The 26,901-nt window shown below is 35.2% G+C and overlaps 3 protein-coding genes across 3 annotated transcripts; 1 reads left to right on the top strand and 2 right to left on the bottom strand.

Moving 5' to 3' along the window:
- Positions 1–444: 444 nt before the first annotated feature.
- LOC136817446 (uncharacterized) lies at positions 445–1,233 on the bottom strand. Its single transcript, XM_067073777.1, has one exon. It carries the CDS (start codon positions 1,231–1,233, stop codon positions 445–447), a length of 789 nt encoding a protein of 262 aa, XP_066929878.1.
- A 28-nt stretch (positions 1,234–1,261) lies between these two features.
- On the bottom strand, positions 1,262–5,368 carry LOC136817445 (uncharacterized). Its single transcript, XM_067073776.1, has one exon. The coding sequence runs from the start codon at positions 5,366–5,368 to the stop codon at positions 1,262–1,264; it is 4,107 nt and encodes a 1,368-aa protein (XP_066929877.1).
- A 3,143-nt stretch (positions 5,369–8,511) lies between these two features.
- On the top strand, positions 8,512–23,107 carry LOC136817443 (von Willebrand factor D and EGF domain-containing protein-like). Its single transcript, XM_067073775.1, has 13 exons — positions 8,512–8,557; positions 9,136–9,228; positions 11,884–11,976; positions 13,418–13,510; positions 14,250–14,342; positions 14,753–14,845; positions 15,146–15,241; positions 16,968–17,060; positions 17,240–17,332; positions 17,554–17,655; positions 21,185–21,280; positions 22,176–22,421; positions 22,902–23,107. The coding sequence occupies exons 1-13, from the start codon at positions 8,512–8,514 to the stop codon at positions 23,105–23,107; spliced, it is 1,443 nt and encodes a 480-aa protein (XP_066929876.1).
- The last annotated feature ends 3,794 nt before the right edge of the window (positions 23,108–26,901 follow it).

Genomic DNA, 26,901 nt, shown 5'->3' with positions numbered 1-26,901 from the left:
CCATTAATTGTCTTTACGACTGCTGCACGAACTTGATTGTCTTTACCACTAATAGTTTCTTCGACACACGACCCATTTTCCAAGTATTTCTAGAGCCTGTGTCTTCGATCAAACAAACGTCACCAACTTTGATAGTGGTATCAATACCACGCTTGCTTTTAACATAGTCCCGTTCTCGCAAGCTGGTTATATATTCGACTTTCCATTGTTGCCAGAAGAAAGCCAAAATACGTTTCAAATTGTCACATGTTAATACGTCAGCGTTGTCGTTGCTGTCCGTATTTACGTTTGTTTGTTTCGATCTTACGCCCGTAGATGAGATGGTTTGGCGTTAATGGTGGATCTCCAACTTCAGAATCGTAAACGTAAGTCAATGGTCTGTTGTTTAGAATGTTTTCGATTCTCTTCAATAACGTTAACAGTTCGTTATAAGTTAGTATCTCTTTACGTAGAAGACTTCTTTAAGATGCGTTTCGTGGATTGGATCATCCTTTCAAACATACCACCCTGCCAGGGGGCGGCCTCGATGTTGTACGACCAACGAATCATTCTCGATTTTGCGAATTCTTTCGTTGCATTTGACGTGAAGTTCGAGCCGTTATCACTTACGACTTTGCTAGGAGCACCGTAACGATTAAAGAAGCGCTCAAGCATTTGAATAAAGGCGTCGGAGCCGTAATCTTCAGCAATGTCTAAATAAACAGCTCGTGTCGTGGAGCATGTGATCAACGCGATCCATGCTTTGTATGTAGATTCATTGGTACCAAACGTGTTTCGAATATGGACGGGACCAGCGTAGTCCACGCCAATATTTGTAAAAGCAAAGTTTTTATCAAGACGTTCTTTTGGAAGAATAGGGACATCAGGGTACCGACACTTTTGTCCTTCAAAGATTTTACGAAGTTGACATTTGTTAATAACAGTTCTTACGAGTGAACGTCCTTTTGGAATCCAGTACGATTGACGTAAGTGATTCAAAGTTTCTTTCGTCTTGTTGTGACCAACGCTAACGTGGCTGTCACGAACGACCAGTAGTGTGAACGGATGACGTCTTGGAAGTAGGATTGGATACTTTGTATCGAACGGAACAGGAGCGTTGCCAATACGACCATGACAACGAAGGATGCCGTTGGAATCTGTGAATACGTTGAGTGATTTCTTCGTTTGATCAAATTGTTTGTCATCAAAGTCTTCTTGTACGTCCTTGAGCAAAACAAGTTTTGCTTGGACCATATCATCAATTTGATTGTTATTATTAGTTTCAATAATTGTATTGGTTGACTGTTTTCTTCTTTCTAACTTTTTCTCTTAGCTTACGTATGAAGCCAATCACCATGGCCATCACACGAAGCAATTTTGTTAATGAACTAAATCTCTTATATTCGATTATTGCCTGTAAAGTCGGCTCATCGAATTGTGTGTTTAAACTAAAAACCCCTTCCGTTTCTTCTTGTTCCATGTCGCCCTTATACTCACGAACGACATGAAACTTTGTAATGGGGATCAAATCAATACTCTCATCACAAGTTAAACAAGTAATTTTCTCATCAGTTGTCAAATCAGTAAATTGACAACTTCCAGAATAAAAGCTAACAATGTTCTCAGTAAGTTTTTCAATAAATTTATCACCAGGCTTCAAGTCAGGCCAGGAAGATTCTGGACCAGACAAGAAGGATGGACCATGGAACCATTTTTCGTTGTTCTTCAATTGTGAGAGGAGAAGTCCTCTCGAATTGTCATCAGATGGATTGTTCGAAGTGTCTACAAGTTTCCAAACTTTTATCGTATCATTTTCACGAATTTCATTAACGCGATTTTGTACAAATTGTTTGTAAAGTTTCTCATTTCTCAACCAGCAATAAACAATGCTTGAATCAGTCCAAGCGTAACACGTATCAATAATAATTTTACTTTGTAGCTCGAAGGTAACTTGTTTCAATAATCGAGAAAGTAGTTGGGCCCCTAAAAGTTCGAGTTGGGGCATTGTCTTTTTCTTGAGTGGAGCAACTCTCGATTTGCTCGCGACGAGTGACGGTGTAGCAACGCCCGAATCGACAGTGGGCTTCAGGTAAACACAACAACCGTAGGCGTCTTGCGACGCATCGCTAAAACCGTGAAGTTCATGGGACGTAACATTTCCATTGTTGGGATCATAAGCTCTATTAAAACGAATTTCACTACATTCTCTCAAATCAGTAATCAGTTCTTTCCAAATTTTCAACGAGTCGTCAGGAATGGGCTCATCCCATTGTAAGTTTTGTGTACAAAGTTTTTGAAATAACAGTTTAAATTTCACGACGAGTGGATTAATCAACCCCAATGGGTCAAAGATTGATGAAGCGAATTGTATAACGTTTCTTTTCGTAGGATTTTCGAAATTCACTTTACGTAGAATTTCACTCAAACTAATAACCAGCGAGTCATTAGTTTTATCCCAAGGAATACCGAGTACCTTGGTCAAATTGTGATCAATAGTTTCAAGATCACCCATGTAACAATTTTTAACTTTTGCTTCTAGATTTGCACAGTTCGATTGCAATTTTCGTAAGTTTAAGCTCGCAAGAGCAAAATGAGACTTACAGTTCTTATAGAAGTCGAAGGCTTCTTGCATACTGTCGAAGCTCGTAGAAAGGTCGTCGACATGAAGCGAATTCAATACCGTGTTTCGAAACAGTTCGTTTTCGTGTCTGTTGATGTGATGACGTAATGTTGCGTTGAGCAGGAACGGTGAAGATGTCACTCCAAAGAGGACACGACAGAAGCGATACGTCACGAGATCATTGTTGTAGAAATTGTCGAAATTGATGTCATTAATGTTCTTAATCCAAAGGAATCGTACGTAATCACGATCTTTCTCGTTGAGTCGAATTTGTAGAAAAGCTTTCTCCAAATCTGCGATGATACCAATCTTTTTGGCTCGAAATCGAAGTAACGTCCCGAAAAGTGACGAAGTAAGCGACGGGCCAGCGTGTAGACAATCATTCAAAGCTGGACCATCAAGAGAGGAACTGGCGTCGAACACCATGCGTATCTTGGTTGTTAACCTGTCCAATCGTAGAACAGGTCGGTGTGGCATATAGTACGTTTGCCCTTCAATAGATGTATCAGGGGCGACTTCAATGATGCCTTGTCGAAGTTGATCTTTGATGATTTCATCATAATCGTGTAACAATTGTTCGTTAGTCTTAAATTTCGTAAGTAGACTATTCATTCGACGCGTAGAGTTGTAGAGATTGTCCTTTAAAATTTCATGTTTCTCAATGAATGGAAGCTGAACTTCATAACGATCTTGTTCGAATTTAATTTTACTTTCGAACTCTTGTAAAACAACTTCCTTTGGGCTTTCAGTTCTACCCACTTCTTCGATTTCCCAAAACTTTTTTAAAGTCGAATCAACATCACATGTCTGACAGTTAAGCGTGTGTGCAGACAGAGTAACAGTAGCTTGGGTTGTTGAACAAACTGTGTCAGTAGTGAGTGGGCCTGAGAAAATATAGCCCAGCTTAGTATCCGTTCCAACTAGTCCCTTGGAACTACGAATAGTTTTATTCTTTACAAATTTCCAGAAGTTATCTGCACCGATAAGAAGATCAACGCGTAAAGACTTTTCACAAACAAGTCCTTTGTCAGCAACTTGTAAATTTTGGAATTCGGGCAGACTACTAACATCATAAACGAAATCATTTCGTATGGGATGACAAATTTCATTGCAACAAAGTTTAATTTCTTCTGGACCTTCATTGGTTTGAACTTTCACTTTAAAAACGTCGAGGGTTTTCGATTCGACGTGACCACCAAAAGTTTTAATACAAATGTTTTTTGTTTCATCGGAACTAAGTTTCAGTTGCTTAGCAGCAGTGGGGGAAATATACGACAGTTGTGAACCGAGATCAAATAAAATTCTCATTTCTTTGGAGACGTTCGGGCTTGAAATCGTTGCAGTAGCTGTTTGCAAGTATACTTGACAACTGTGTGTAGACAAACATGTAATGTTATCACTCTCATCGTTTTCTTTATTATGTGTGCTCTCTCCCTTTGAATCAGTTTTTGTGTCTCTCTTTTTCCCTTTATCCTCACTTTTAGTATCTCTCTCTTTCACTTTGTTATTATTATTATTTCTGTGATATCGACCATTTCTATATCCTTTGTCCCTTTGTTTAAAACAGATCGACACGTGATGTCTTCCTTTACAAGAAAAACAATTGAAATTGGCTTTGCAATTGTTCGCACTGTGACCGGTCTTTAAACAAACAAAGCATCTTCTCTCAATTTGTAGAATTCTTTTTCTCTCATTTGCGTTTTTAATAAAAGAGCAATTTTGTTCTTTGTGTCCCGACCTATTACAAAATACACAATTTCTCGAAATGTTTTTGGACTCACTTCCTGTATAGAGTGAGGAAGCTGTTGATCTTTTATCGTTCTCTTTTGACGTCATAGTTAACGATACCTTTTCTCGTGCTTCTAATTCATTTTTGAAAGACTTCAAAATATTTTCTAAATCAAATTCCTTTTCCCGTGAAAGAATTAGTTTCAGTTCATTAGGAACCTTGTTGATCAACAGTGGGACTAGCAATGGCCCATACTCATCATGCTTCATGCTCAAAGATTCCAAGTTTCTTATTTCTGTTTCTACAGAATCGTAAAGTTTTCTCAATTCTTTCACCTCAGAAATGTCACAAACAGATTCAAGTTCGATAATTCTGTTCATGTGAACAGTTTTCAAAATTTGAGAATTTCCAAACCTCTCTTTAAGAAGTTCAAGAGCTTTCTTGTAATTGTCTCCAGATAAGCGGAGGCCTTTTAAAAGACTTTCAGCCTCACCCGTTACAAATCCGATCAAATAATTCATCTTTTGAATCGGTGGAATACTATTGTTCTTATCAATAGCTTCAGTGAAAGACTCGATAAATGACTGGTATTCAGAGGGTTCACCAGAAAACTTTTTGATATTTAAGGTCGGCAATTTGACTTTCACACCCGTGCTTGAAGAAAATGAGGGATTTGATTGAGAGATGGGAGGAGAGCTTTCAATTTGAGGTGCCACTGAATTTGCATAATGTCTAGCGATAAAACTGTTAATTGAGGTTAATTTAGTTTTAGTTTTTACCTCGTATTCCATACTTTGCTCAATTGATTTGGTGTAGTCTTCATCTTCCTCACATTGATCAGCTAGATGTTGATCGATTTCCAAAACTTTCTCTAACTTCACACTCAAAGTTTCATTTATTGTTTTTAAATAATCCAAGCTATTTTGGTCAACTTCTTCCAGTGACATGATCCTTTTTATTTCACCATTGACAAATTTGTCCATGTAGTTCATGAACCCTGCTCTCTGCCTTTTAACATTTTTATCTGCATCTGTAGACATTTTGATTTTTGATTTTTGTTTTATTTTCTTATTTATTTTATATCTTATTTATTTGAATTACTAATCTTCACTCACACCACCAGCGAGCACAAGTTAAGGCGAGAGAAACAGAGTCAAGAACCATACATACAGTCAATGAAATTCAATATTGATAATAATCCACAATCCAGGAACATCAAGTTCCAAATAAACAATTTAAATCAATAACAGGAACCAACAATCGAGTATCAAGTTCCAAATAAACAATATAATCAATCAAATTACTCAATTATATGAACTGTCCAAGTTCAAAAAAACAATGTGTAATAAACCAACAATTTTGACCATATGAACATTCAAGTTCAAAATAAGTTCACCATACATAAGCTACCAAGCTTACAAAAATCAAAACATTGAACTTCACCCGAGTTCAAACAAGCTACCAAGCTTATAAAAAATCAAAACATTGAATGAACTTCACCTGAGTTCAAACAAATAAATTCTTCAGTGAAAACACGGTTTTCACAAAACTAATTAAAGAAAAACAAATACATAACTTCTCAAATTTCATGTATTTCTAATACCGGTTCGATGTGGACCATGTGGTTTTATATGACCGTACACTATGAAGTTATGCTACCGACTGAATATACTATCTTTCAAATGTAATAGATACGTAATATAATAATACGCACCGTGTTAGCCATAATACAATAATACAAGAATATAAATATACGACAGTAAAAAAGCAAAAGATAAGGGAAGGGAAAAACTTTCTAAATCTTAATAGATCGATTTAAGAGATTTAAGAGATTTAAGAGATATAGAAACATCTTTTCGACCATTCTTTTTAATCCCTTTATCTTCCCGTTTATCTCATTTTTCAGGGCAAATGTATGTCAAGCAACAGTGACCGAACTCTATCAAAGACAAGTCACCAAATCAAGGACTACTTTTCAGGAATATGAAACATGTTGTCAATCTGTCCTCGGTCGATGTACTCTGAGGTGTAAGAAAACAAGGTATAGAATAATTGCCAGAAATAGATTGGCATAAGATGAAATAAAATAACACGGCTCTTTTAAAAGCGTACAAAAAATCATAATTATGTATCATATGTCTCTTAAACTCGATCTTACCTCATTGGGGAAAAAATTCGGGATGCCACCAAAACTTTTACGGCTGACCAAATCATTTTCGACTGAAGTCTTCCCCGGTTTTAGGCAATAACAAAAAACCCGTGAAAAGGCTAGTTTTGGATAGAGATTCCGCTAAGAACCCATCACTTCCTAGTACATATAGAATATAGTAACAGAGCACTTACCCCCAAAATATCATCCTCTAAAGAAACTGTCCTAGAATGAAGGAAGTGTAAACGATCTGTTGGCATTCTTACCTGACAATACACGTTTTTTTTTTTAAGAAACACACTTTTAAGAAACATGAGGCTCAGAATGCCTAAAAACTAAGAAACATCTAAGAAACATGCTGAGGCTTAGAATGAGAAAATAACATTTTAATGCGGTTTTTTAAGAACCTTCCACTTCCATGAGGCTGATTATGTCAAAAAGTTTAGAAACATGTAAGAAACATCTAAGGCTCAAAAAAGGCCGATTTCTTAAAAAACATCGAGGCTGCTTGGTAAAACTAGTTTCTTAAAAAAAAAAAACGCGTAGTATGGTTTACATTTAGTAGGGAAAGATGTGGTGTAATTATAAATCTGCTAAGTTCAAAAGTCTACCCAGGGATATTTCTATTTTCAGACCTACGCTTGTGTACTACATAGATTATGTTCCAACGTACAGAACAGCCTTTAAATATTTTTGTTGCAGTGGTTGGACTCAACAAGGATTAAGCTGTCCCAAACGTAAGTTTTCACAGGCCCCGTCGTCCCTATCAGTTTACGTAATTACGTGGTTAGAATCTTTTGTTGCGTGTTGGCGTGATTTGAAAGTTTTCGCTAAAAGGCCATCAAGATTTGGTGTGATATGCATGACAGGGTAAAAATTTAAAGTGTCATGCGTGATTTGGGCTATTTTTCACCATTTTTGCGTGATGGCAAATTTACTTTAGTAATTTGATGAGAGTTACCGCATTCTTCAAGGGCTTGTTCTAAACAGATTTTTTAACGACACTATAAACTAGCCTGGTTAACCAAGCAAGTTTTTACCAGGCCAAGATACGGCTGATGACAATATAGCGTTATCGGCGCTTTAATGATTTTTATAATGTACGGAACTTTAAGTTTGCCTTGAAAACCGATATTCAGTCACAACTTACCTTCAGATTAAACAAGTGACTGAATCAATCTAGCTTAGATTTCTAGGCTAACTATAAACAAGGTTATTTAAAACATCGAACCATTTAAGTAAATGTTTTATCCAATAAAAAGTAACGATTAGTTATAGAAAGACACGCAAAGACGTCTTATGGAATCCGTAATCCTAACGTCTTAAAAATTACTTAAACTATTTTTGAATTACATATTCTAGTAGCTATACCAAGTATTTCCAAAAGAGTTACTCAATTTTTTTAGCTGTATGTCAACCATCTTGTCAAAACGGCGGGACTTGTACAAAACCGAATAAATGCTCATGCGCTACAGGATACTCTGGCTCTTTATGTACATCTCGTAAGTTCTGCTCTTTTATTACCACATGACCCGTATAAAAGTGAATAAAGTCATTGGCCCGTTCCATGAAAAAGTAATCAAAATATTTGTTGTGATTATTTTATTCTAACTTATTCTTAACATCCACTACAGAGAAATCTGACTTAAAGTGACATAAATATGGCTGATTTTGATTGTTTCAATTGTTTTACATGTTTGTTTTGGACACGTGATTTTAATTGTTTTCTTTAATGACACGTGGTTCGAACAATGTGTACATTTTACTACTTTTATGTCCCTTTAAATAAGCCTATAAACTGATCAGTGGTATTCTTCAATTTTATTAAAGAAAGAAATTACATTTTTCTGAAACTTCCACCTTTGTAGATTCAAATATGTCTAGATTGTGCATGTCTTCCCTCGGATTTGGTTTTATTCATTTATTCTGCCAGGACTCAATATTAAAATATATCGTTGTTACTAAAGTTAGAAAAATGTAACTTCAAACTGTATAGCACTATCCTTTTAGCTATCTGCAGCTCACCTTGTCAAAATGGGGGCATTTGTACAGCACCCGACACATGTCGATGCCCGATTGGGTATAATGGGGACCAGTGCCAGAATGGTAAGCCTGTGCATTGCATATACTATTTTTGATACTTCACCAGCTGATGAATAAAGCCTCAATTACCCACCTGGGCCCAAGAAATGACGGTTTTAAAGCCGAAAATGATGTAAGGGGTCTGGCGTCGTCAAGAAAACAAACCATACCATTTTGATAAAAATATTCCCATACGGAGGCCTCTACGATGAAGTATGATTTGTAAATAACAACACTTCTCTTGTCGCCTCCCCTCTTCTCACCAACACTCCATCGCAGCGATTGGTTTGAAAAATCTCAAATGAGAAAAGACAATGACAACAGACCCTCTAAGGCAATGAATTTTGAAATTAGTCGTAGATACTGGGTCTGCGTACAGACAACTCCGTCTCGGGCTTAGCTTCGTTTTAGAATTTATCTCGATTCCTCAATTATTCCCTTTTTAATGACTTTCTACAGGTGATGGGATCGTCTCCTCCTCCCTTCCCTTCCTCCCTCCTCATCCTCCCCTCCCTCCCCCTCCCCCTCGTTGTCTTGAATAGAGCTTACTCACTGAGTTTTTTTATTTCCTTGCAGTGATCTGTGATCAGCCTTGTCAAAATGGCCAATGTACTATGCCGAACACATGCACGTGTGATATAGGATGGGTTGGACAACAATGTCAGCAAGGTACAATATTGAATTAACCCCGAATTACAGGGGGTTATCTACACAGGATTGGGCAACACATATTGAATCAATACAAACTCACACTCACCATGGAGGTATAAAGAAACAGGAGAAGTATGCTATTGTAACCAAGCTCGCCCTATGATTAAAAAAGTTACAATGTATGCATGCTCATAATCTCATATATCGTGCATTTTCAATGAGCTCTTTTATCCATAGGTGAAATCTTATTGGCTCATTTAAGCTTTAGAAATTAGATGAGACGAGATTCATTGTTTCTGACATTATTGTAAAAAAATATTTGGACTAAAAAAGGCCTGTAAACTTGGCAATCCTTCATCAAATGATAAGATTTTTCGATCAATGTTTTCTTTAACCCTATTCAACCTAGGCTTTTAGGGGCGGTGCAAGGGGGGTCTTTTCCTGTACCACCCCTTAACTTTTGATCTAGTGGGTATTTTTGGATGAAATTTGGCACATACACGTTTTTTTTTATAAGAACAAACTATATAAGAACATAAGGCTTCGAGGCCCAAAAATTTAAGAACATTCTAAGAACACTCTAAGGCTTTGGAGACTTAAAAACATGCATTTTCTTAAAAAATTACATCTAAATGCTCAAAAAATGCTGAAAATAAGAACATTTTAAGAACATTTTTAGGCTTCAAATCCAAAAAACTAAGAACATCTGAAGGCTTCGAAAATTTTTGACGTTCTTATAAAAAAAAAACGTGTAAGATCCTTGTTACACGAGGTAACTTTTCACAAAAATTTTTTTTGATTACGTCACTCATCATGTCCAAAGTGAGCAAAAACCGAAAATTTCCTTTGTTCTTATAAATAGCTATTGTATTCTAACAAAGGCATTAGAAAAAGTTGTCTGAGTTTAAAAGGCTTATTTTATCCTAAATATGAAATAAATTACAGTTTAAACGATATATTTGACATAAAAAGTAAATTTGTATTGGAAAAGTGTCAATTTTTATGACACCCCACTGTCAGAAATGTCATCATGCTCAAGGTGTGAAAATTTTTAGGTGTCAAGTTTTTTTTTATTTTGAAGCTAAATAAAAGTTAGGAATTTACAGAAAATTTCATTGTAAAAGCTCTATTATTTCAAGAGCTATTACCAGTAATTTGACCTCCGAACAGAAATAGCCCCCCCCCCTCTAGGCCGAATAGGGTTAAGGTGAACTCTTGATTTTCCTCCAAAATTCTCCAGCGACTTTATGTCTACAAATTGAGTCGTGTGTGCTTATAAAGAACTTTTCATTTTCTGGCTTGAGAAAATATCTTTTCAAAACAAAATTGAACGGATAGCGAAATAGAACATAAACTTGTTTCGTGGACGAAGTCTTGTCTAATTTTCGTATATTAAAAGGCTAGAATCTTAAATACTGATTATTAGAATGTTCAGAGCAAACTTGAGTTCTACTAAAAAGTCTTATTTCATCGGGCGAGCTTAGGATTTCTTTTTATACATTTTATAAAAGAAATCAAAGTACTTTAACGACCAATTACCGACACATTCAACTCCTGTTTTTCTTTATACCTCTATGCGCTCACGCAAATTTTTTTCCGTACATTGACGGGAGTATCATCGACGGTCGGGAGTATCTCATCTTTGTTGTTTGGTTTTGTTGTTTGGAATTGCTTAGGTCAGGGTTGCTAGTAACGACTTGTCACTGTGCCGGGTGCATACTCGGTGCTTTGGGCCCCGCAGGGTTGCTAGTAACGGCTCGAATTTCAGTCAGGTTAAAAAAGGCGCAATTTTACCCATATTATAATAACATTACCCCTATTCTATAGGGACAAGCTGGAGTTTTTACAAGCTCTTATTTGATTTGGTTGGTCGTTAAGATGTAATAAAAGAATCTCATTACTTTTTCTAAAGAACGTGTCATCTCTATCATTTTACATGACCAATTAGTGAAGTATCTTGTAAAAACTCCAGCTCATCCCCATTATATAACTATTTCCAAACTTTGTGATGTGTTTTGCGAGTGTGGCTTAACGGATAGCGCGGTGGGTTTCTGATCAGAAACTCTTTCATTTGGTGGGTTCGAACCCCGGTCGGGTCGACATTTCAAGGTTTAAGATAAGTTTAAGATACTCCCGCCCGTCGATGATACTCCCGTCCATGTACGGAAAAAAAATTTGCTGCGCTCACATTCACGTTTTTTTTCTGTACTCTGCTCATTAAGTTTTGTTATTCTCCTCTTATATTCCTTTATATTCACTCGTAATTTTCCGTGCCCGGGGGTACTCCGATTCAAAACGACCGTACATGCAACCCAAAGTTAGGCCTTCAAAATCAGAACCTTACAGTGCATAAAAATTAGTCAAATCTGAGTAAACTTAAGCGTTTAATCGACCCTTTACGGTGCATTTTCTTGATTTTTTTTTACTATTTAAAGGCAAAATAGGGTCAGATTTTCAAAATTGTACACCCTTACAGTGCAATTTCTCACATTTTTGCTCATTTTGACACTTTACAGTGCACTGGGAAGCTTGGAAAAGGATCCTTAAGGGTTGCACGTATGGTAGGTCGTTTACCTTGATCCCCCCTTGGGCTTCAGTGATTTATGATATGACAGGATACGAACGATAAACATTATCATAATTAAAAATTACCTTCATTATGATTGTTACCAGCTCTCTGTAATCCAATTTGTGTTCATGGTCAATGCTCTTCTCCGGGTAAATGCTCTTGTAATCCTGGATACAGCGGTCCAGCTTGTGACAAACGTAAGTTACCTATAATTGTTTTTTCCTTATATTCTGCAAAAAGATATCCATACACTCCCATCTCACAGACCCTCACCAACTGAAAAAATCGGCCAAAATATCATTCTCAGTGGAGATTTCTGCTGAAAATAACTAAAGAAACAAACCATCCTCACTGCAAAATATTATTTTCGATCATCACTGAATTCTTCTGACTTGAAAACTCCCCAGCCATTAAAAATATGGGAACATCTATCTCCATCGAGTTTCAGTCTGTTATTTTTACCACTAACTGGCTGAAAAAATCCTACCGGGTGTGTGATAAAGTGGTTTGACAACCTTTAGGTGTATTACTTTGCTTTTGATCGTTGTATCGTAAATTGTTAGACGTAATTTGGTTTTTAGCCCATTGTCCCTTTTTAAGGATTTCGTCCAGTTGGATTTGCTGCATGACTCTTATGACTCTTATGACGATTTTTAATAAAAAAGTAAAAGAAAGTTTTCATTTGTCAGAATATCTAATTTCATGTTAAGGCCTGTTTCCATCGATCGTGCGAGCGTGCACGCTAGGCCAAAATTCTTAAAATAGATTTAGCCGCACACTCCGCGCGATCAATGTTTGATTTCCATCAAAAACATACACAATCTGTATGTTTACATTTTTTTGTTTACTCAGCAGTTTTTCTCTTTCTTAAAGCTCTGTTTCCATCGATCGCGCGAGCGTGCACGCTAGGGCAAAATTTCCTAAAATAGCCCATTGACGTCACGAATTAAATTTTCTTGTACACAAAAAGTGTATGCTTCTTATACGCTTTTGTGCTCTTTTCTACGCTGAAAATCTTCAACTTTTTTGAGCGTACAGGAGCGCACATCTCAATTGATAATTTTTCAACCAATCAAGAAAGAGAAAAACTGCTGAGTAAACAAAAAAATGTAAACATACAGATTGTGTATATTTTTGATGGAAATCAAACATTGATCGCGCGGAGTGTGCGGCCAAATCTATTTTAAGAATTTTGGCCTAGCGTACACGCTCGCGCAATCGATGGAAACAGGCCTTTACAATAATTTATTTTCAGCAATCTGCGATCCACCTTGTCAAAATCTTGGAGTTTGCAATAAACCCAACACCTGTCTTTGCAACAATGGCTTTTCCGGCAACATTTGCCAATACGGTAAACCATTTACATTTTCAACTATTATGAACCGTGAGCACCACAGTTTAGCTTTCTCTGCAATTCAACCTGTAGAGACGAACTGTAAAAATCTCAACGTGTGTCTCAAGCCATTATTTCAGATGTTACTTAAAGCTCCTACACATCTTTGCAACTGATATAAGCATAGTATAAGAAAGCCGCGGCTGGAATGATAACATCTAAATTTCTACTGCGGCTTTCTTATACTATGATATAAGCGAAGTGAAATACTCAAACATCAAAATCATCATTAATCTTATTTCTAGGAATCTGCAGTCCACCTTGTGCTAATGGTCACTGTGCGATAACCAATCAATGTGTTTGTTCTACTGGATACCGTGGTCAAACTTGCTCCCAGCGTAAGTTCAACACGGTTCTAAAGAGAACTTTTTCTGGCTTTCAATCCTGTAAATTCAACTAAAGCTATGTAGGGTTTTAAAGGACATTTTTCATTAATGAAATCAGACCAGGACAGAAAACTGGGAGATGCAGGTAAAAAAAGAGGTCACACCGGTCACAAAAACAACCCACTCTTTTTTAGGGTCCAAAATTAAAAAAACTCTTATCAACAGTTCACGATTTTTGAAATTCTATAGACGAAAATTTTGTGAAAATAAAGCAAATATTCTCCCTTAACCCTATAACCCCAAGCTTTTTTGATTTTGGTACCCCCAGGGGGTCATCATTTTCAATATTTTTTGTACATTTTCATTATTCTCATTGTAAATACCTATCATAATCAAATGCCAAACTATATTCAGACGTTATTAGCATTTTAACTTTTGAGTTTTTAAAGTGATTTTAGCTGGGTTTTACGGGTTTTACATGTTTCATAATTAAGATTTAAAATCTGTTCTAGACGACCTAAAAATTTGCACAAGTACTGTCAATAAGCTCTTATTAAAATTCAGAAAGTTTCAAATCGTTTCAAAAGTTTTTCTCTGATACATACACAAAAGAACACCAACGTGGTAGATTCTACTCCTGGGGCTAATAGGGTTAAGGTTACTAGAACGCAAAAGGTACTATACATAAAAATAAATTTATTGGAATTTGTGAGAATAAATTTATAAAGATATAACATCTTCTATTGTGCAGCCATTTGTAACCCTTCGTGTAAAAATGGACGATGTACAAAACCCAACACATGTACTTGCAATGCAGGATGGGAAGGAAATCAATGCCAAAATGGTATTTTTAAAATTTTACAATCGGCGAAACCTCTCATTGATTAAACTCAATTAGAATCGATAATAAAAAACTGATTGAGATCAAAATTGTAAATGTCGATCATTTATCACAATTTACTTTTGATTTTTATAGATTATAAATGTTATCGATTATTATCTATTTTGATGATCAATCAAAAATCACCATTCCTTTAAACAATTTCCACTTTGAACCCGAATCTTTCGTCTCGTTTTCTCATTCTATTACAGAGTTTATGTATTTGTGTTTTCTGTGACGGAGACGGTAAGGTTCTAATTTGTCTGCAAATCAGCATCCTTGATTTTGCGGGTCCAGGACTGCGAGTTTTTCAAATCGCTTCGTCACTCTGCCGTCCTCAAAAGTGCAACTACACAAACTTGCTACTTTTTCAGCTATATGCAGTATGCCTTGTAAAAACGGTCGTTGTACGGAACCCAATAAATGCACATGTAATACTGGCTGGGATGGAGCACTTTGCGAAAATGGTGAGGAGAGTTTTTTCCGGAAACTCATTGTCTCATGGTCATTGTCATTGTCATAAATTGTCATTGTCATTGACATAAATAAAGGTTAAATATCTACAATCATTCTTGTAATATTTGAAACGAAAGTGAAATTTCACTCAAAACTTTAGAACGACAAGCGCTTGTAGAGTGTTGTAACTTACTTTCAGAATTTAGAGTTTTAACTCCAAAATGTCATAAATCTTCCAATAAATATTGAATTCTCGTCGGAAATTTAAATTTGGAAAAAAAGACAACTTATTTTAAACTTTTACGTTTTAGCAATCTGTGACCCACTTTGTCAAAATGGCGGTCGATGTTTGAGTCCAAACCATTGCACGTGTTTAACAGGCTATACGGGAACATCTTGCGAAGAAGGTAACTATTTATTGATTTCACCATGGAGGTATAAAGAAAAACAGGAGATGTGTGTTATTATAACTACCCTGGCCCTACGATTAAAAAAGTTACGAGGTTTGCACGGTAATATATATACGGCTGTATATCGTGGATTTTTAATAATCTCTTTTGTCCATTGATTAAATTGGCTCATATAAGTGTTAGAAATTAGATAAGACAAGATGTATTGTTTCTGACATTTATTTAAGAACATATTTGGACTTAAAAAGACCTGTAAACTTGGCAATCTTTCATCAAATGAAAAGAGATTTTTCGATCAGTGTTTTCTTTAAAGTGAACTCTATTTCTTGATACTTTCCTGCTAAATTCTCCAGAGGACTTTTTGTCTAAAATAAAGAACTTTTATTTATATAGAATTTCTGGCTTGACAAAATATCCCTTCAAAAACAAAATTCAGCGGATAACGAAATGAAACATACTAAAGTCTGTTCACGATAAGTGTGCACTCTTTTTTCTTTTACCTATAACCTTTGAAGGAATTCTTCAATCTTCATAAATTTGGTATCGTTGGAGAGATATTTGCGAGTGGAACAATTTAAAATCAAAAAGTCTTTTAAAAAATTCTAAAAATGAAGATGAAAATGAAGAAGAAAAAAATGAAGATCTTGTAGAAAAGTGCTATAACCATCATTTTCACTTAAGTAATCCTTGATCATCGAACGTCATCGCTGTGAAAAAATTTCTAAAAAATAATAATTCATTCAAAAGATATCACACAAAGTTATAAGCTGATTGACGTCTAAAAACCCTGTTTTCTGCTGTTTTCTGCTGTTTTTTGGGGTCAATCACTTAATAACTTTGTATCATAACTTTATATTGAATAAATATTTCAGTGAAATTTCTTCAGAGTGATGACCTCCTAAGATCAAAGAATCTCTCCAGTGAAAATGAAAGTTATAGCACTTTTCTACAAGATCTTCATTTTTTTCTTCTTCATTTTCATCTTCATTTTTAGAATTTTTTAAAAGACTTTTTGATTTTAAATTGTTCCACTCACAAATATCTCTTCAACGATACCAAATTTATGAAGATTGAAGAATACCTTCAAAAGTTATAGGTAAAAGAAAAAAGAGTGCACACTTATCGTGAATAGACTTTAGTAGACTTGTTTCGTATGATTAAGTTTTATTTAATGCTCGTATATTGGAAGGCTATAAACCTTCAATACTGATAATTAGAATTTTCAAAGCAAACTCAAGTTCTACTAAAAAGTCTTATTTCACCGAGTGAGCCTTACAATTTCTTTTGATGCATATATAAAAGAAACTACCAACAAATTCAACTCCTGTTTTTCTTTATACCTCCATGATACACCTTTTCGACCGTAATCGCGCGGTCAGGCGCGTGCCACTTAATTATTTAATTATCCCCCTAAACTCGTTCCAATCCTTTTTCGACACATTTCTATTATCTATAGGTGCGTAAAAAGGACTGGGACGGTTTTAGTGGGATGAAGCAGACAAAAAAGCCCGCGCCGGTCGAAAATGTGTATTGAACTATGCCTCAGACAGTAACTATACTGATTTAAAATTGTCATACATGAGAAGCGGTGCTTCACCTATTACAGAGTCAATTTCAATTTTCAAAAACAAGAGCAACGACATCTTAGTATTATCTGTTTATTCTGGTTTCATCCAATATTACCTTGCTGAAAACGTGATGTTTTATTCTTCTTAACTTTAAGGAATTTGCAACCCATCGTGTCAAAATGGTCAATGTCTAAAACCAAATGTGTGCACTTGTGATGTTGGTTACATTGGAGATGTATGTCAAACACGTAAGTTCAATTCAGCTGGCTCAATTCCTAAGGGTTTCAAACATATAAAATGGCTGAATAAACGACCGTGAGATTTTTACGGGAATTTATTTTGGTGGATGGCTAGAAATACTAAAATTAGCGGCAATTCAATTTGGACATATGTTTCGATTTCAAGTTAACTCATTTTTTTTTTGTAGCTGTCTGTAATATACCATGTCAGAAGGGGCAATGTACAAAACCAAATACATGCAGTTGTACCTCAGGATGGACTGGTGCACAATGTCAGAGTGGTATGATTTAGAATTTTTAGAATTTAAGAATTCGCGAACTCATTCCTTAGCTTAGTTCACTTTTCCACGGTCCTGATGACGCTTGATCAGCAAAATAAAAAACGTGGCTTTGGTTATGAGATTAGAGAACATACAACGAGAAAAAGACTTTAAAGAACACTTAAAGAAATGCGGCAAATCTGTCTTCAAAGATTGATATGTTATATTCTAATCATCTTTAGCGATCTGCAATCCACCTTGCCATGAGAATGGTCGTTGTGTCATCCCTGGTAAATGTCTTTGTAAATTGGGTTACTATGCAGATGGAAAAATATGCGTAAAAGGTGAGTGCATCTTCAGATTGCCTACCACATAATTCCTCGAATAGAAAGGTTAAGTATTAGAAGCATAGCGGATATACTACACATCTACCTACCGAAAGTTGCGTTTAGCGTGAGTGAAGGCTAGACTAGGAAATTCGTCCGTTGTCATGTTTTTTTTTCCATTGATACTTAATCTCACTAATTTGTTTTGCTGTAGCAAAAACTATTTAAGAACCTTCCTATATATTCAGTCAATCAAAAAATATCAAACAAAGTTTACTGCTGGTTGACTCTATAAAGTAGCAAAAAACGACAAAAAACAGCCTATTGTCAATCAACCAATAACAAACTTTGTGTGAATATTTTTGATTGAATGAATATTTTTGAAAAAGTTTTTTCACAGTGATGATGATCTAAGATTGAAAAATCACTCCTGTGAAAATGGTAATTATACCACATTTCTACAAGAAAAGTTTTTTTTCGTAATATTTCATTTTTATTTTTTATTTTTTTCATTTTTTTTGCTTGGTAATATTCCACTCAAAAATATCTTTCCAACAAGCACAAAATCGCAACTTGATTCAAAATCTATCAAAAGTTACAGCCATTTTTGTCTCAGCTGCAAATTATTTTGAGACATTCTTTAGTGCATTTTATATACAATTCATCAAGTTTCAACATAATTTTTTAACGAAATCAGATACCCACAATACACAGGCTGCAAAATTAAAGTCTGAAGACATATCACACTTTTACTCATAAACTTTTATGTGCTTGTTACATGACATTTATTTCTGATTGGTTCGAATTTATTGACAATAATTAAGTTATCAGCTGTAAGTTGGTTGTGACTGCATTGATATAATTTTGCAACACCACAACAGTGTTTTATGGCACCATTAGAACAGCCGATTTGTTGCTATTAGTGACGCTGCGTGAAGAAGAATTTTTCATTGGCCCAGCGTGCAGCGGAATGGGCCTTTAAAACACAACTGGTCGAAAAGATTTGACTTTGTCGGGGCCTATGCATGCAAGTATCCAGACTAAAAATTGATGATCTTAATATTACGCGCATGTGTAAGAAAAAACCACATATAATTAATACCTCCGAGTGATATGGTCAAATCTTTCTATTTGAAGCAATAAGAAATATTTATCTCCAAAAAAATAAAGTAATTAATTCTTTATCGCCCGACTAGAGTTGAATTCCCTCCTGTACAGTATATGGCCCCCAAAACGGAGACGGCCCCCAAAACGGAGGTTTTCATTAAAATGAAGATTCTGACTTGTAGATTTATCAGAATTAAACGATTTTTGTTTATTTTGAAAGAATGATGGTTATACTAAAAAATGAGCATGTTTTTGATGGTTTGAGACAGATTCAAAATAACATATTTGCGTCTAAAGGAAATATTTTAACACCAAAATTAGATAAAAATTGCATATAACTCACTCTAGCTCCTTAGATATTGAAAATAAGTTATGAAAACGGGGTATAGGAAACTTTCTACAGCTAATGCCGTTCAGAAAATGCAAATACATCTGTGACTTTAGAGGCTGGTTAAAAGATAGAGCAGCTTGAAGGTCACCCGTATTGGAGCCCTAGAATCACATTGACAAAACCGAAAATTCTAAAATGAGAAAAAGCAAAAAATCTTTGAATTCTATCCTATCACCTTGAGTTAATATTTTTATAACAAAAAAATTAACATTATATATAAAATTTTTCGCTGAATAGCAAAACGGTAAATTCTGTATTTTTTTGCACAAAATATAGGAGAAAATATCTTTAAAAAGATTTTCAGTTCAGTTAGCTTTTTTTCTAAAATTTTTCACAGCTTATCATACATGAATGGAACTATTTTCAAAAGAGATTTGTTTCAAAAACTAAGACGTTGTTAAATCAAAATTGTCATTTGAAAATTTTGTAATTTCTGTTTGGACTTTGCAATATCGAAAAATGAAATTAAAAAAATGAAAGGGACATAGGTAAATTTAAGGGAAAACAAAAGAGTTTTAGGGGTCCCAATGGGGAATAATTTTATTTACTACACCCGTTTTGGGGGCCCCAAAACCTGGCATTTTGAAAAAAGGGGTAACTGGAAAACTTTATCAAATATTTATGCCCAAAACCCTCTAATCATTTTCAAACTATGGCAAAATTTTTGTATTCATATCTTAAAGACTCGAGAAATCCTAAAATCAACCTCCGTTTTGGGGGCCTTAGAAAAAGCTACCTATCTTTAAGCGATTGAAAAATATTGTTGAAATTGAAAATTTTGAAAAAGAATTTCCAGGAAATAAAATAGAGATGTTAAAGGTTTTCATGCAGCAAAAATTTTTGCAAAATCTCTTTTCCTCTAGATTTGAGAGAAATTTCAAATTTGATGGCTGTTTTGGGGGCCACATACTGTAAATCAAGTTGTATATTGTATATTGCGACTCTGCGATGAAAAAACATGTTGACACTACTAACTCTGCTGGGCCTTTACGCCGCTTAGGCTTTCTTGTTATATCTAAAGCCATTGTGTATATCTGGGGGGTTTTACTTTTACGGTGTAGCGGGATTGGCCCTTTTTTAGTATTACGGGATTTGACGAAAAAAGAGACAGGAAAACAGTATTTTAAAATCAGACAGTGACGGTGGTTAGCCTGATTTTGTCAGTATTCCGGTAAAATACCGGTGTGACGGTGTTTTTATTTTTCCTTATTTACAAGATTGCGGGATTCAGCCAAAATTTTGACGGGAAAACGGTGAAAACGGTATTTCTAACCCCTAGAACCCCCCCCCTATTAGATAGAATAATATCTCACTTTGGCTACTTCATCATCTATTCAGACTCCCTTTGTTAAAAGTGATTATTGGTTGTAAAAACAGTTTCTCAAAATCTGACGCGTGGATAGAAATCTCTTTATAAGGGTATGTTTGCACGGTATTTTTTCTCAGTTACGAAATTTTTGGTTTTGGAAAACGATTGATATTTACAAATCTATTTCAGCTTACAATCTGGAATTTTCGTAGCTGAAATTTAGTGATTCCATCGATTTTAACTCCTAAAATTAAAAAATCAATTTTAGTCTATACGGAAAAAATAACTAATTTAGGTGAAAACTTGACACCCAAATTTATTTTCTTAGAAGTGCGTTTTCAAATAGTTTTCAACACTGGTGAATCTATAAAATGAGCTGATTTCAAATATGTAATTCTTATTTGCATTGAGGGGACCGAAGTGCCTGAAATTTCCAGTTGAAAATAATCAAATTATGTGCATAATTTTTTGAGAATTCAAAAGAAACCAATCAAGCATGAGAAAATATGCAATTAAAATACGATAAGAACAAATAAATGACATTATCATTGCACACGTGCAATTGAATTCCCATTGCAACTAAGGGACCCCTTACATACACGCTTCATTTTGAGGAAAAAAGCATGAATTCATTCTATCTGATAATAATTGATATAAATGTATATAAAAACTTTCAAAAACTGTTCTTCATTTTACAAAATATTAAATGTCATAAAAAGCTTGCTTTTCTACCACAATAGCCACTTGCAGCGAAAAATGTGTTCACGGTTGGTGTATTGGACTTGATAAATGCATGTGTGAAGAAAGCTATACTGGAGACTTGTGTGAAACTAAAAGTAAGATCCAAGAATAATCTTTTTAATTCAATGATTAATGTTTAGGGTCCGAACTGACAAGGATTGGTTCTTTTCGTTTTCAGGACCGTCACCTGGGACGATTCATTCTATTCATTTTTCATGCTAGGCCCCCGGGGGGTACACGTTTTTTTTTTTATAAGAACGTCAAAAATTTTCGAAGCCTTCGGATGTTCTTAGTTTTTTGGATTTGAAGCCTAAAAATGTTCTTAAAATGTTCTTATTTTCAGCATTTTTTGAGCATTTTGATGTAATTTCTTAAGAAAATGCATGTTTTTGAGTCTCCAAAGCCTTAGAATGTTCTTAAAATGTTCTTAGATTTTTGGGCCTCGAAGCCTTATGTTCTTATATAGTTTGTTCTTATAAAAAAAAAAACGTGTACTAGGGTTGGCGAATGAGGGGTATGTGCGGACGAGACCTCCGAAAACCGACCCTTAGGGAGACTGATTTTTGCTGAAAAGGTGACCTTTAGAGAGATTTTTTGATTTTTTTTTTTCGATTTTTGAAAAAAGTCATACCCTTAGAAAGACTTTATTACAATTTTTTCTCTGGAAATCAAAAAATTTCCTAAAAATCCTAAATTTTCCGACCCTTAGAAAGACTAATTTAAAACTTTCTGATTTTTCCGACCCTTAGAGAGACTTTGAAAGATGAAAAAACCGACCCTTACCGTTCGCACATACCCATCATCCAATTTTGCCTAAGTACCCCCCCCTCCCGGGGGCTAGGCCAGTTCATTCAAACTCTAGATACCGAGTGCGCAACAAAAGGTTTCTCTCTCTTTAAAAGTAAATTTCTCGAAATCCAAAAATCGACCTATCAAATAGAAAGAGGAATGATTATAAACGACATCTAATCACTAATCACTTACTTATAGAACCATATTGCAATCCAGCCTGTGAAAACGGAGGTAGCTGCGCTTCAAACAATTATTGTGAGTGTTTAAAGGGATATGGTGGATCGACCTGTGGTGTTAAAACAACGACAACAACAACGAAAACGACACCATCAACGCCGGCAACGACAACAACATTAACGTCGGTAAAATCAACGTTGGTGAAGCCTGGTAATGGAAGTCAGGAAGATAATAGTGATGAATGGCCTTTGAATAATCTCTCAATTAGTATGCATTTTTATTTTCTTTGCACTTGCTTTAAGTAAGAGACCGCTGTGCAAGTGGTAGAGCATTCATTTACGATGTGAAAGGTTGTGGGTTCCACCCTCAACCGGGTCATACCAAAGATTTCCAAAATGGTGCTTGCTGCCTCTCTACTTGATGCTCAGCACTTAAGAGGGTTGCCACTTCAGAGAAGGATCAAGGGTAGGTGGAGCAATAAATACAGGGAGAAAGAGGCGCCCTCCCCTATCTTCGGGTAGATAGCTATCGAAAGAGGAGCCTTCGGGTCGCCTACGACTGCGGTCGCAGACCTACTACTTACTTACTTACTTACTTAAGCAAGAGATGAGGGTATATGTTGTCTGATCATACAAAATGAAAAGTCTCATTTTTACCCAAACTTACCACAACCCCTGGACCCTAACTCAACTAAGCTTCTTTTTTTGTTTTAGAGTTAACCTGCCATTTTTCTTTACTTTCTTTAAGCTTTTATTGTCGGTTTCGGATTTATGTTGGTGATCGCTGTCATCGCTTTGAGGTGTATTTTTATTATCAAACGAAAGGCCACCGCAGTAAAAAAAGACCATCCCCCTCCTTATGAAGCAGCGAACACCAACCATGCGCACGAGATGGAAACTATTCAACAACCAAGATTATATCCTACATTACCAACTTACAATCAAGCTCATTAATTTTTGCACTTTTTAAAAATTCAACTTATTTGTGAAGCAATCCCCCCTCCCCTAGTCTACAAAGCTGAAGTTTTGCTGATTTTCCACTGAAATCAACTCTGACAGCTTTGTAGACATGGGGGAGGGTTTTGCACATTCTTCAGGCAGGACTAATTCAAAAAGTGTAAGAATATTATGAACAGTATTGTAGAATAAATAATCCTTCAGTCTTTGACAGTGCTCGATACATAAGTAGAACCATGTCAGTCCTATATTACTAACACAATTGAATTTAAGGGCGTAAAACCTAAACCTTTTAGGTACCTATACTAATGTCAGATATGAAGAAATCATTTTCTTCTTCATGGCTAGACCCCAAATAAATCATAAGACCCTCAAGGCCCTCAAGGTTTTATTTTAAAGCTCATTTATGGTAGTGAAAAGAAAAATCTGAAAATCGACTTTTTAAAACCTGGTCATATATACAAAATGTCACAAATTTGATGGAGAAAAACATTAGGCCAACATTAGTTTCATACGTCAACCATAAGTCAAAATTTAATTTAAATGCTTTAAACAGTTCACACCAGTTTTTTCACTGATTGATTTTACTCACTTTTATAGCAGATTAATTATTTATTAGGTGACAAATAAATTAGGAGATTGTCATACCATAACACAAGACCTAAGTAATTCATTTACACATTCTTTTATAAAAACAAACTATATAAGAACATAAAGCTTCAATGACCAAAATGTTAAGAACATTTAAAGGCTTTGCGGACTCTAGAATACCGAATTTCATAGGAAAATGGACAAAAATACTCAAAAAATGACGAAAATAAGAATAAGTTAAGAACATTTTTAGGCCTAAAATTCAAAATGTTATGAACATCCTAAGGTTTCAATATTTTGGATGTCTTAAACGTGTTAATGGTGATGATGTTCATCCTGGAATAGAAAATGGGCGATTAAATTTATACCTCTCGGAAGTGTCTCATCAATACCGTAATGCCACGTGCACTTTATTTTTTGTCTATTGTTTTAGTTATTAGCGAATCATTTTTATAATTTTTATAAATTTTCGGATTCTTATTTTAATTTTCTGAAATTTCTTTAAAATACATACATAAATAAAACAGATAATGGGCTGTTCTATTAAAAATCCGTACAGGGGGTGGACGAACCTTTTTAAGCGAAATAAAATTCTTGGAAATGTGAAGATACCCCCTGGAAAATGGCATAATTTGCAAAAAACTTTCTTTTACACCTTAAAGTGACGGTGGACGAACTAAAACCTGTCTTTTACCTCCTGAAAATTTCAAAATAACTATTTACCCCCTGGGAAAAAAAACCCCTTGTATGGATACAAAATGGAATGGCCCATGTAAGCAACAGTAACATTGAATTTGAATAAAGTATCAATTTTAATTTTACTTTCCCAATGATTGTTTCAATTAATTCCCTTCTTTTGATGATTCATGTTTTGCAGGACCTTAAGGCCTAAACCCCCCTGAGAAAATCATTTTAAGAAGTACAAATGTTTCAAAAACAATTTTTATGTAGTTTCGAAGTCCTTAGCCTAACTTAGAAATTTGAACCCTTTTTTTGAAAGTTTATCCTTATGGTGGCCCACAAAGACAGCGGTTTCTGAGATTTAGGCGGTTCACCCCGGCAAAGATTTAGAAAAGAGAAGTAAGTTTTTCAAGGTGAAATTGTGCATGTGACTCCTTAAAGAGTGTATCTATGAAATGAGCGGAGCAGTTTTTGAATAAAGTCCTTCTGTACCCTGTAATTCGATTTTTCGTCTAAATGTTAAAATTTCATCAGAAATCAAGAATTTTAGACAACCCGTATGGGCCACCAAAAGTCAATCCAAAATCCCTTCCGCTCATTTTGTGGACAATCTAGAGTAGAATGACCCCTTCAAATTTGGTGTTGTTTGGGCACTTGGGTCAGCGTCAATCTTTGCCAGGAGATCGAAAAGTGGTATTTCGAGAAAACGAGGTTTCAATATTTTTTTTCTTCAAATTTCTCAAAAAGACTGTCAATTTGACCTAATTTGAGAAGGTTTTGTCAAATAAATGACATTTCCAAGTTCCCTGGTGCACCCACGACCAGTGTGCTGAGTTTCACTCATTTTCAGTCATTTTCAGTCATGAATTCTTGGAAGTCCAAAAATCACATGGACTAAAGTCACAAGGACCGCTTGCTAGCATGTAGGTATGTTCAGCGTAATAGCCACTTGTGGTGATTTGGGGAATTTCCCAAGAGCCAAAAATGGCAGTTTTCGATAGAGAAAGGGTTAAGGTTTTTGAAAATCATGGTTTTCCGTCACTAACCGGGGGTTTTATACCTTAACCCTATGACCCTATGAAAGATGATTGTGTTATCGGAGCGGGAACCCGCGTGATCAACGTGATCGTGATTGAAAGACATTTTAACTCTTAGTACATAGTTAACTTTTAGTACATGATATTTTTCTACGCCATTGACAGTAATCAACTTTTTATAGTTGAAAACTCTTTGCGAATTGAGTTTTTAAATTCCCAAGTCAAAAGAGTTATCGTCTCCCTCGGAGGGAAATATTCACACATTTGTTTAATTTTCATAAGATGTTATCTATGTAGTATGAGTTTAGCCATTTTCAGTTTAGTCAATCAGAAGTCCGTGGTCAATCAGACGTTCTTTTGTCAAAGCATAGATCTCTATGATCGATTTGAAAGAAATGCATGTCTTTTGAAAATCTAGAAGTACCAGTGGATACCCCTTAAAACCTACAAAGATGCACTATGGGCTCTTAGCCACCTTAATTTAATATTGTCTATTGTTGTAGTAAGTTTATATGACTAATCGCACGATGGGTTATTTTTTCTTATTTGGCACGCCCTCAAAGAGAGCAATTAATCGTTAATTGTATTCTGTAGAGAGCAATTAATCGTTAATCACACTCATCAATGCAGCGCCAATGTTTACAAAATTGATTTTAATGTTTTTTCTTACATTTTTTTGCATCGAACGTTTTAATTGCATTCGAAATTCATTTTGTGAGAAAGAAAATCAATAAACAACAATAAAAGAAAGACATAGAGAGAAGAGAAAAATATAAAAATCTCACTTATAATTTCTGTAATTTACTTTCCTAACTAAGAAAAAGTAGTGAAAGCCTTTGTGCGATTAGCTCGTAATCACATAATAACTTGTACATTTCGAAAATTCGTGATTTTTTTGTTTCGAATTTTCCTCGTCCTTTCGGACTCGGAAAATTAGTACTAGTAATCTCATAATTATGAGGGAAATTCGGGATAAATTTCCCGAGGTCAATTTTGAAAGTTTTTGAAATTTCCCGAGTGCAACGAGGGAAATTTAAAACATTTCGAAATTTGACCAATGGTAATTTTTCCAGAATTTCACGAAAACAAGCATGGGATTCCTGGTTAATCTCATGGTTTGGATTGAAATTCTAAAAATTCTGAAAAACGTCAATTTAATACTGGAAATCAATCTGAAACTTTAAAAAGAGGTCTCAAAAAAGTCATAGACGCGAATCGAGTTTTAACTGGATATTTTTCCATTTACCTAGCCTTCGAAGTTAGTAAGGAATTCGAAAAAGGTGATGAATTTCCAAACGATGGAAAGTTCACTTTTGCGGGAAATTACAAAATCTAGGAGGGGAATTACAAATGTGCGGGAAATTACAAATTAACGTAAGCAAAAACGTCAATCGAATTTCAATCAACCATGAGATTAATAACAAAAAAATCACTCGCGCAATTATATTCGAATTGCACTCGTTATCATGTGATTACATATAC

The sequence above is a fragment of the Clytia hemisphaerica genome, unplaced genomic scaffold (genome assembly GCF_902728285.1).
Source record: "Clytia hemisphaerica strain Z4C2 unplaced genomic scaffold, Clytia hemisphaerica genome assembly, whole genome shotgun sequence".
Taxonomy (NCBI): Eukaryota; Metazoa; Cnidaria; class Hydrozoa; order Leptothecata; family Clytiidae; genus Clytia; species Clytia hemisphaerica.
Note: the sequence above shows the minus strand (reverse complement) of the source record. Positions and strands in the feature narration are given on the sequence as shown.

Excerpts from the sequence above, each read along its gene's own strand:
- LOC136817445 (XM_067073776.1), bottom strand. The coding sequence starts at position 5,368 with ATGTCTACAGATGCAGATAAAAATGTTAAAAGGCAGAGAGCAGGGTTC.
- LOC136817443 (XM_067073775.1), top strand. The coding sequence starts at position 8,512 with ATGGGGGCATTTGTACAGCACCCGACACATGTCGATGCCCGATTGG. Across the intron at positions 21,281-22,175 it reads AGACTTGTGTGAAACTAAAA|AACCATATTGCAATCCAGCC; the intron begins GTAAGATCCAAG and ends ACTTACTTATAG. Across the intron at positions 22,422-22,901 it reads TTTGAATAATCTCTCAATTA|CTTTTATTGTCGGTTTCGGA; the intron begins GTATGCATTTTT and ends ACTTTCTTTAAG.
- LOC136817446 (XM_067073777.1), bottom strand. The coding sequence starts at position 1,233 with ATGGTCCAAGCAAAACTTGTTTTGCTCAAGGACGTACAAGAAGACTTT.